General features: G+C 45.8%; 1 protein-coding gene across 2 annotated transcripts; it reads left to right on the top strand.

The window, feature by feature from the left end:
• Positions 1–1264: 1264 nt before the first annotated feature.
• On the top strand, positions 1265–10432 carry NME2 (NME/NM23 nucleoside diphosphate kinase 2). Of its 2 annotated transcripts, XM_006832417.1 has the most exons (5): positions 1265–1412; positions 1788–1917; positions 5884–5985; positions 7333–7445; positions 10315–10432. In XM_006832417.1, exons 2-5 carry the CDS (start codon positions 1792–1794, stop codon positions 10430–10432), a joined length of 459 nt encoding a protein of 152 aa, XP_006832480.1. In that variant the 5' UTR covers positions 1265–1412; positions 1788–1791. The 2 variants fall into 2 exon arrangements, with proteins under 2 accessions (XP_006832480.1, XP_006832481.1); XM_006832418.1 differs by lacking the exons at positions 1265–1412; positions 7333–7445 and having other exon boundaries at positions 1792–1917; positions 10315–10335.
• The last annotated feature ends 206 nt before the right edge of the window (positions 10433–10638 follow it).

Genomic DNA, 10638 nt, shown 5'->3' with positions numbered 1-10638 from the left:
CCAGGAGCACTGCTGACATTTGAAAAGGAACCCAAATGAGAGTGCTTCAGGCTGAGGCCAAAAGAAACGCTGGGTATCTGTGTCCAGAAGGAGAGCGAATGATGGTCATTTTGAATGCACTGTTGCTTACCGCCCCTGCAGCTAGACTTTGGAAAGCCAATGCGTGTACTAGAGGCCTGACCTCTCATTCCATCCATCAGTAACAGGGCATTAGGGTAATGCTAGGAACATGCAGGTGACGAGATGGAAGGTCAATCCTGTGGCTAGCTCCATGTTGATTGGGCAGACACAAGAGGGTAAAGCAGAAAACAAGGCTGGGTATGCTGAGGGAGGGAAGCTAGGCAAGTCTTTATAGAGGATGCCACCCTGAATTGTGTACCATTGAGTCAATTTTGACTCACATTGACCCTATATGACAAGAGTAGCACTTCAACCATCAGCCTTCTCCTAGGCTGTAATCTGTACCAGTCCTTTATCTCAGTGAACCTCTGGGTGGGTTCAAACCACAAACCTTTGGTTAGAAGCTCATCTTGCTTAACCGCTGTGCCACCAGGGCTCCTTATACCTAAACTGCTTGGTCCTAAAGGTGGTCAGGGCTTTGCCAGGCAGAGAGGAACTGGGAATTGTCTGCAAATAGATGACTGACTTAGATGCCTAGGAGGCTGGAGGTACCCTGTGGCAGAGGTAAGTGTATCTTGGGTTGACTTGGATAATCTGACCACAGAATTGTGTGGAGATTGTACAGGGGGAGTACAAAGCATACTGTGCAAAGCAGCCTGTACTCAGTGGGCAGTCACCTAAATGGGAGAGCCAGGGTCAGGTGGGTGTTTGAGGTACCCAGGGGAGGCGCCAAGTGGGAAGAGGAGTTGATCAGGCCTTTTACTTTAATGGAGAGGCTGAGGACTTGGATCCTGGTTCAAGCAGAGGAAATGGAAAGGGAGGCTGGATTTCTGAGGTAGGTGGTTAAGATCTTTGTGGGTGGGACAAAAGTGACCTAGAATCAAGCTTTAACCCTGTGTGTCCGGGTGGTCAGTGGGAACAGGTGGTACTGACTAAGGTAAAGAGCTCAAACCCAGGAGAAGGCTTTCATATGTGTGTGTAGCGGACACGTGAGGTTGACAGACATGAGAATGTGGATTTGGGATGTGCGGCACCCAGGTGGCGAACAAATCACTTCCTGGTTCTGGATCCCAGAGAACCGAAGGTGAATACCAGGAAGGCAGCAGATGAGGGCAGTGTCCTACGACCACGTCCGGCCCCCGCGGGTTGGGCGGCTGGGTCCTCCGGGGTGTGGCCGCTCGGCGCTCCGCCCCGCGCCCCTCCTCTGCGCACTGCTGCCGATTCCGGGGGTCGCTGCACATCTCTACTCTGCCAGCAGCACACGCGTCCGCCGCTCCCCTGCCAGCTCCCGGGTAAGACAGCTGGGGTGCTTTCCCCTTCTGACTCCCCAATCCCTCGCCCTCCAGGGCTGCGTAGGGCGGACCCTGTCTGCTGGCGTCCTCCCTCGCAGGCTTCGGTGCTATGTCCGATCCAGGGTACCCCTTCCGGCTCTGCACTCTGCCGGGACCCCCGCCGTGTCTCCTCCGCGCCTCTCCGGGTCCGCTGGGGTGGCGGCCTCCGGGCCTGGTGGGGCGGAAGCGGTCCGGGAGCCACGTGTCCTTGGGCGGCGGGCCGAGGGGCAGGCGCGCGGCCAGATGGGAATGCGGGCGGACGGGCGCGCGCGCGCCCACGTGGCCTCTCCGGCATGGGAACTGCCGCCGGGCCCTGACCAAACCTTTGCCTTGCAGGACCATGGCCAACACGGAGCGCACCTTCATTGCCATCAAGCCGGACGGCGTGCAGCGTGGCCTGGTGGGCGACATCATCAAGCGCTTTGAACAGAAGGGATTCCGTCTTGTGGCCATGAAATTCATGAAGGTATCCAGTTCCGAGCAGCATCCGTGTCTCGGGTGTTTTATCCACGCGGAAGTGGCTGGTTCGCGTTCCCTTTCTCAGCCGGAGTTCCCTTTGCTAATTTGCCCCCGCGGGAATCCCTTCTCCCCGTGTCCCCTCCCCCCCCTCCGCCCAGGGCATCTAGGCCCGCTAGGGCAGGGCTGCCTATGCTTGGCCGGTGACAGACGCCCTTGGGAAGGTTAAGAGGTAACTTGACTTCCGTCCCGTCCCGAGCCGTGCTACCTTCCCAGAGTGAAGACCGACCAGGCCCCTTCCCCAGGCCCACGTGGCTCACATCAGGACTTTATTGAATCTTCCAGATGATTGAGGATCTAGGTAGGGTGGCCCTCGTTCTGCCCTTTCTCTACACAATGCCATTGGCATAGGGTGGTGCCCTCGAGTCGGAACTGACTCATAGCGACCCGGTACAGGGTTTCCGAGGCTGTAAATCTTCACGGGAGCAGAAAGCTTCATCTTTCGCCCGCACACCAGCTGGTAGTTTCAAATTCCTAACCTTGCAGTTCGCAGCCTGATTCGTAAGCACTGTGCTACCAGAGCTCCTTTTGGCATAGGGTGGTTGTGGTTGTTAAGTACCTTGGAGTTGGTTCCGACTCATAGTGACCCTGCACAGCGTTTCCAAGGCTGCAAATCTTTACGGGAGCAGAAAGCCTCATCTTTCTCCCGCCGAACAGCTGGTAGTTTCGATCTGCTGACCTAGAGCTTCGCAGCCTGATTCATAACCACAACACTACCAGCGCCCCTTTTTGGCATAGGGTAGTAAAGTATATTTACCACATTACATTTGGGGCACGGGTCTGTACTGAAATTGTAACCAGGCTCAACAGTGGAGAGATGAATGCTCTCAACTAATATTTGAAATCTGTTAAAAAGGGTACTGGGAGTAGATGAGAGGAGCTTGGCTCTCAACTGAGAGAGGAGCATTTTGTGAAACCTTTATTAAGCCAAAATAGCATGCATAAAGCAAAGAATTTATATGGGATAAAGTTTGATCCGGCCAAGAATAAAAAAGTAAGCTACCATATCATACCAAATAATCTACAATAACACTAACATACAGGAGGGGTGCTTCAGAAAGTTTGAGGAAAAGTGGAATTAAAAGCTAATGGAAGTTTTAAACCCCGGTAATGTCCAAAGTTCTGGGGTCTTTTTCATATATTGCTTCATTGCCATGGTTACAGTCCCCTCCATGCGTCACCAACCAACCAAAGGGTATATATGCCCTACAAATATGCACTGCTGGCCACCCTCCGCCCGGGTGGTCAGCACACAGCCCCTCTCCTCTCTCCTTCTCTGGGTCCAAAGTTCCTAGCTGCTCCATCTCTCCACATCATCGTCTCTGCCTCCATCTCGGGCATCACTGCTTCTCTGGGTAGGGTCCTGCTCTCCGCTCTTCTTCCTTGATGTTCCCAGGGACCTCTGCTCCTAGACTGCAAAGTTAATCACTCCTCTCCTTGCTACAAAATGTCTACCTTTACATCTCCAACCCTCACAATCAGTCCCAAGGCTCTGGGGTCTTTGTGCTGAGATGTTGATTGTAGTTCTGGGAAGAAAGGAGCTTGGCTACACCACAGGATTTTGCTTGGGTGTGCTGCAAAACCAACTCTGAATGTTAGTTTTGCTTTCTGCCTTTTTTTCTTAAAATAGAAAATCCTCTTCAGATTTCTCTTTCATTAGTAAAAACAGAAACTTACAAATGTAATTTTTTTCATAAATCAAACTTTCAAAAAGTAGGGGATGCCTGTATTTCTTTGCTGTTCTTCAATGACAGGTAACACCCACGTACCAAGTTAACCCCTCAATCTGGCTTTTCAAAGAGCCTACATTTTAAGATTATGAAATCCACAAGGTCTCACATTATGAGCAATTTTGTGGTTTAGATAGGACTTTCAAAAGGCACTTTATGAGCATGGACTAAAAACACTTCACTGGGCTTTTACAGAACCTAACTGTTATGGTGCTGTAGGATAAGCACTGGACTACAAGGTTAGTTTGAACCACAAGGTTGACAGTTTAAATTCACCAGTTGCTCCTCCAAAACCCTATACACAGGGTTGCTGTGAGTTGGAAGTGACCCGATAGCACTTAGTAACACCAATATGTGAGTGGGAGCTCTGGTAGTGTAGTGCGTTATGAGTTGGGCTGCTAACTAAGGTCAGCAGTTTGAATCTCCCACTGCTCCACAGGCAAAAGAAGCGACTTTCTGCTCCTGTAAAGATTTACAGCCTCGGAAACAGGGTTGCTTTGAGTTGGGACCAATGTTAATAACACACAACCACCACCACGTGAATGGAGGGTTCTGAGGGTGGGAAGAGCACTATCTTGAACTTTTTTTCCTTTTTATTGTGAATTGAGTGAAGGTTTACAGACAAGATCATCAGCTTTGCATTAAAGCATTCTCTGTTTCATCTCAATGATTGCAGTCCCCTCCCTTCAACAGTTAGCCGGCTTCCTCTCTGTGGGTCCTATTTCCTTTCCACCCACCTTCCCAGCCCTTCTCACCTTTGTCCTTAGGGAAATGTTACTCTTTTGATTTAATGGTTGGCCATTCTGTGGTGAACATACCTGACTAGGAGTGCTGGTAGTGTAGTAGATTACGAGCTGGGTTGCTAACTAGAAGGTCGGTAGTTGGAATTTACCAGTTACTGAGCAGAAAGCCTCAGCTTTCTGCTCCCATAAAGATTTACAGCTTTGGGAAATCTAGGGTTGCTCTGAGTTCAGAACCGACCACCACCACCAGACAGACCTTAATAGTGTTTTCTCTCCTGTGCCTATCAACTGCTTGGCCATGAGGGTGAGTTTCCTTTCTAGATCTGAAAGGTGATTTTGAATGCCGTGGTCTCAGATTCCTCCAGTCTCATTCTCAGTCAAAATAATTTTCTAATAATTTTGAGTTTTGTTCCACATATTTTCCCACTCTGTCCAGGACCCTGTAACGTTAGAGCAGTTGGTAGTAGGAGCTGGCCATCATCTAGTTCTTCTGGTCTGTTGTGGAGACTGATGTTTACAGGTTCTTTAGTCCCTTGAACTCTGATTGGTTCTAGGCCTCTTCAGTTCTCATCACTCTTTATTTTGTACATGGAGAGACCAATAGCTGCACTGAGACTGCTACTCATGAGTTTTTAAATCCCAGACTCTGTTCACCAAAGTAGGATGCCGAACATTGTGTTTGTGGACTATGTTATGCCAGTTGACTATGGTGTCCTTTGAGACTATGGCTCTGAACCCCCAGGCCCAGCAACTCATTGCCTTAAGATGTTTGGTAGGATCTAAAGTTTTCTTAGATATGAATATGCGCCACCATATTCATAGTTGTGCTTACAGGAAAGGTCAACAACCACGTACCAATATTCTCTTTCAAACTGCTACATATTTGTGGAATATATTTCATTTTCATCCAGTCTGTACATGTGTCTACCCACAGAACATTGTTACGAGGTTGTGTATATATCACTATTTACCTCTATCCCCTATAGGCCTTGCATACCTGTGTCTTTACCCTTCCATCATCCTTATGCCAACTGCCCTCTTGTATATTGCCTTCCCCATCACCCCAGTTAACATGTATCCATCCTTTAGCCAGTGAATTATTCTCCCTTCCCTCCCACCCCTAGTTACCTAGTGGTTACAAATCGGGCTGTGAACTTTAAGGTCAGCAGTTCGAAACTACCAGCCGCTCTGCGGGACAAAGATGAGACTTTCTGTTCCCGTGAAGATTTACAGCCTCAAACCCTGTACAGGGTCGCTATAGGTCATACATGACTCCACAGCACACAACAACAACAACAGGGTTTACGAGGAGCAGCAGTTAACCACCAAAGAATGATTCTTTCAGTATGAAAACCTTTGCCTGAGTTTACAATTGTGGCCTGTTTGAGCCCATTCTAGCCAATTCGGCTTACTGTCTGTCTGATCCTTCCCCTCTTATGGCAGGCCTCTGAGGAGCACCTGAAGCAACATTATATTGACCTGAAGGACCGCCCATTCTTCCCTGGCCTGGTGAAGTACATGAATTCAGGACCAGTTGTGGCCATGGTGAGTGCTTGTGGGGGACGAGTGGGAACCAAGGTATTGAGGATTGAAAGGGCTTCAAAAAATGCACAAACATTTCCTCTTAACTCCCGTTTTTCCCACTTTTTGAAGTCCCTTTATATAAGGGCTGAGAGGTACTTGGCTTTGCTCAATTTCTGCTTGTTCTATTCCCTTTTTCAGTTACTTTTCCACTTTTACTGTAAAATCTTTATTTTACAAAAGCAGCTTCCTAAGGTGCTGTAGATTACGCACTGGACTGGTAACCACAAGGCCGGCAGTTCAAACCCACCACCGTGCCATGGGAGAAAGATGTCTTTGTGCTCCCATAAAGATTTACAGCCTTGAAAACTCTACCCAGGGTCACACTGAGTCAGAACTGGTGTCACTGGATTTGGTTTGCTTTGGTTTGGGGTTAGTTAACAGAGCAACTAGGCACTTGGGAAGAAAAAGGAAAGGGAATCAGACCTTAGGCAAAATGAAGGCTGTTTGAATGGTGGGAATCAGATAATAATAATGCCCTTAATGACTCTCAGGATGGAATGAAGTGTCTGCTTTTCAAACATTTCTAACTGGGACCCAAAGTAAGAAATATAAAAGTAAGAAATACAGTTTTATAGCAAATCCAGTCTCTGTATATGGGTTATGTATAATGTATTTGTGTGTGCATACATACGTACTTTAGGGGGCCTTGAAAAGTTTGTGGGAAAATTCATTATCCTTTAGTTACATTTCTGCACTACCTTTCTGAAGCCCCCTCATGTGTATGGGTATCTACATACATACATATCAATCATAATTTAACTATATTGGTTACAGCCCATGGACTAGAAAATACTGCTCTATTTCATGCCCGTACCAATACCCACCACTTGCAAATAATGATGTGACTAGTAATCAAAATGAATAAATCAATATTAACCCCCATCTTTCGAAACACAGAAGTGCTAAATTACTTCATTTTTGCCTATAAAAAAACATTAAATTGTTTCAGTTGTTTGATAAGCATTTGAGGCTTTTAAGATTTTCTGAACTAAAGAACGTTTTTTCCTGTTCTCTCATATCCCGTGTATGATCTGTTCTTTCCTGGAGTATACTTTTCCTTTTCATGATAATCTTCCCCGTCTCTTGCTTTAAGGGTGTTCTGGGAAGCCTTTCCTACTGATAGAGCACTTTGCTTCTCAGGGTTTAAGGCTGTATAAGGACTCTTCGGTCTCCTATGTCCATCTTTGCTAGACTTTGTCCTAGCAGTATGCTTTGATTGGCCTAATTGACATGTGCTGTTGGTCGGGGGTAAATGTTAGTCCCTGGATGTCCTGTGTGGCACAGCTCATGCTTTTCTCTCCTCTCAAGGTCTGGGAAGGGTTGAACGTGGTCAAGACAGGTCGAGTGATGCTTGGGGAGACTAACCCAGCGGATTCTAAGCCAGGCACCATTCGTGGAGATTTCTGTATTCAGGTTGGCAGGTGAGTCCTGAGAAGCGGGGATTGGATCACTTTTCCTTCATAGCATTTAAAGCAAACAGTTTTAACATGTCCCGTTTTTTTAGAAAAATTTGAAATTAGCTATTAGCTATCATTGGATAAATGTTTTCTTAAATAACTGCTTCCCTCATCTGCTTCTATAAAATTTTAACCAAGACACTGTACAAGGTTGCTGTATGTGGTAGGTCCTATATGACACAGTGCAAAGGACCGGGTGTGGGCTCTGCCCTTTTTGGCTCTATGGATGCGTCACTTAAACTTTTATTAATTCAACGATGCAAAAGGAGACAATGGTCTGGCTGTCTTTACAGATTATGAGACTTAAATGGAAGAAAGTATTTTAGAAAAAGCACAATTAAAGATGGTCTTTAATAAGCACATACTTCCTTGTTGGACGGTGTAAGTCAGTGTTGTAAGGAAATCCAGCAGAAACCGCCCTTGATAACACGTTACACTTTTAGGCCGTGGTAGGTTTTGACTAGTGCTACCTTTTGGCAGACAGCTACCTGGCCAGCTGACTGGAAGAGATTCACATTTGCCCATTCCAAAGGGAGGTGACCCAGTTTAATGTGGAAATTAACAAATAGTATCAATGGGAAAATTAGAAGTCAGAACTGAACAGAAATTTCAGAGGGCAGCTCTAGAAGACAGATTCAAGTATTATACTGAAATGTACAAAGACCTGGAGTTAGAAAACCAAAAGGGAAGAGCATGCTCAGAATTTCTCAAGCTGAAAGAAGCTTTGACTTGCAGTACTGAAGGATTGGGCCAAATATTGAAGGATGTAGAAAGCCTCAAAAGAAGATAGAAGGGGGTTACACAGTCAGTGTACCAAAACGAAATGGTCTATGTTCAATAGTTAGCCAGAAACCCAAGTTGGATTCTGAAGAACTACGGCTGTCATTGCTGATGTCAGATGGACAGTGGCTGAAAGCAGAGCATATCAGGAAGCTGTTCACTTGTGCTTTATTGACTATGAAAAGGCTGTGAGTGGATCATGACAAGCTATGAGAGGAATGGGTATTCCAGAACACTTGACTGCTTGTGAGGAACGGGCACATAGACCCAAAGAGACAGTTGTCTGAACAGAAAAAGAGGACAGAAACAGATATGGTTTAAACCAGGAAAGGTGCCTACCAGGACTGGCATTCTTTCACCATACTTAGTCAGCCTGTATGCTGAGAAGCTGTATTATATGAAGAAAAGCATGGCACCAGAGTTTGAGGAAGACTTACTAACAACTAGCCATATGCACATGTTCCAACCTTGCTTTCAGAAAGCTTAAGAGGACTTAAAAATTACTGATGAAGATCAAAGAGTACAGCCTTCAGTATGGATTGCATCTCAATGTAAAGAAAATAAAAATCTTCACAATTGAAACAAAAAATAACATGATAAATGGAGAAAAGATGGATGTTGTCAAAGACTTCATTTTGCTTAGATCCACAAAACGCTCATGCCAACAGCAGTCAAGAAATCAAAAGATGTAATGCATTAGGCAAAATCTGCTGCAAAAAGACATCTTTAAAATATTCAAGAGCAAAGATCAGTTTGAGAACTAAGGTATGCCTGACTCAAGTCATGGTGTTTCTAATAGTCATAGAAAAATTGATACATTTGAGTTCTGGTGTTGGAGAAGAATATTTAAAATACCATGGGCTGCCAGAAGAACAAACCTGTGTTGGAAGTATAGCCAGAATGTTCCTTAGAAGCCAGGCTGGCAAGACTTTGTATCTCATACTTTAGACATACTGTTTTCAAGTACCGTCGAGTCGGTTCCGACCCATAGCGACCCTGTTTAGGGTTTCCAAGAAGCATCTGGTGAGCTTGAACTGCCGACCTTGAAGTTTAAACGGCTTTGTAGTCTGGCGCCTTAACCCACAGCACTACACCAGGACTCCTTGGACCAATCCCTGGAGAAGGACATTATGCTTGGTAAAGTGGAAGGTCAGCGAAGAAGAGGAAGACCCCGCCAGAGAGATGGATTGGCACAGTGGTAATAGCAATGCGGAACAATTCTGAGGCGGGCTCAGGACCGGACAGTGTGTCTTGTTTTTTTGCATATGGTTGCTATGAGTTGGAACTACCTTGATGGCACTTAACAGCACTCTTCAAAAATTGAGACGGAAGGTTTTTGGCATCAGCAGTCTTGAGGTACAACTGTTTTGAAAGGAAAACTTGGAAGCATAAGTTTTCCAAAACTGCAAGGTCACTTTGAACTGCAAGGTTGGCAGTCCAAGCTCACCAGGTTCAAGCTCTCCAGCCGTTCTGTTCCTTGAAACCCTATACAAGGTCCTTATAACACTTCACAACAAGGGGTATTTTAAATCAAAGCCCTTCATTTCATAGTTGCTTTTAAGAAGGAATCCTTTGCCCCAAGACTATGACCCTTGGACACTCCTCCATCTTGGAACTGAACTCATCCTTGTGACTGGAATGTCAGCCAAAAGATAGGCAAGCTTATCAGGTGACCAATAATATCAGGGAAGTTTGCACTCAGAACAAGCAACAATACAAGATCCAAAGGGAATTTGCCCAGGGAGAAAGCTCAGAAGGCCCCAAGGACAAAGAGAAATAGGAAACACAGGGTGGAAGTGTGAAGATGCTTTTAATTACATTCTGTTGACTGCCCTCCAACAAATGCTTATGAATGGTAACCAAAGTGCTCTGTAAACTTAGCCCAAATCACAGTAAGTTTAAAAAACAAAGAGAAGAAATACTTAGTGGGTAATTGATTTCCTGCTTCAAGGGACAGTTTGTCTGCAAAGGTCGGCATTGTTCCTTGTTTCACCTATTAAAACACACTTTGGTACTTTGAAACATGTCTAACTAGTCACTGCTTGCTTTCTAGGAACATCATTCATGGCAGTGATTCAGTAAAAAGTGCTGAGAAAGAAATCAGTCTCTGGTTTAAGCCAGAGGAATTGGTTGACTACAAGTCTTGTAGCCATGACTGGATCTATGAATAAGAGTGGACAAAACACCAACCCCTGAGCCTTTGACACAGCTCTTCATGCCAGAGGTTTGGAATTGATATGATACTGAAGATCCTTTCCGAAAGCACATTTATGAGTAAAGCCTTTGGAAACTGGGTGCTGTCTCCTGTGTTTGATATTGCGTCAAAGGGGGTGACTTGGTTCCCTGACAAAGAGGAGCACTGTCTATAGACTTGACT

This window comes from Chrysochloris asiatica, unplaced genomic scaffold (assembly GCF_000296735.1).
Source record: "Chrysochloris asiatica unplaced genomic scaffold, ChrAsi1.0 scaffold00007, whole genome shotgun sequence".
In the NCBI taxonomy this organism is placed as follows: domain Eukaryota; kingdom Metazoa; phylum Chordata; class Mammalia; order Afrosoricida; family Chrysochloridae; genus Chrysochloris; species Chrysochloris asiatica.
This window is presented reverse-complemented; position numbering and strand designations above follow the sequence as displayed.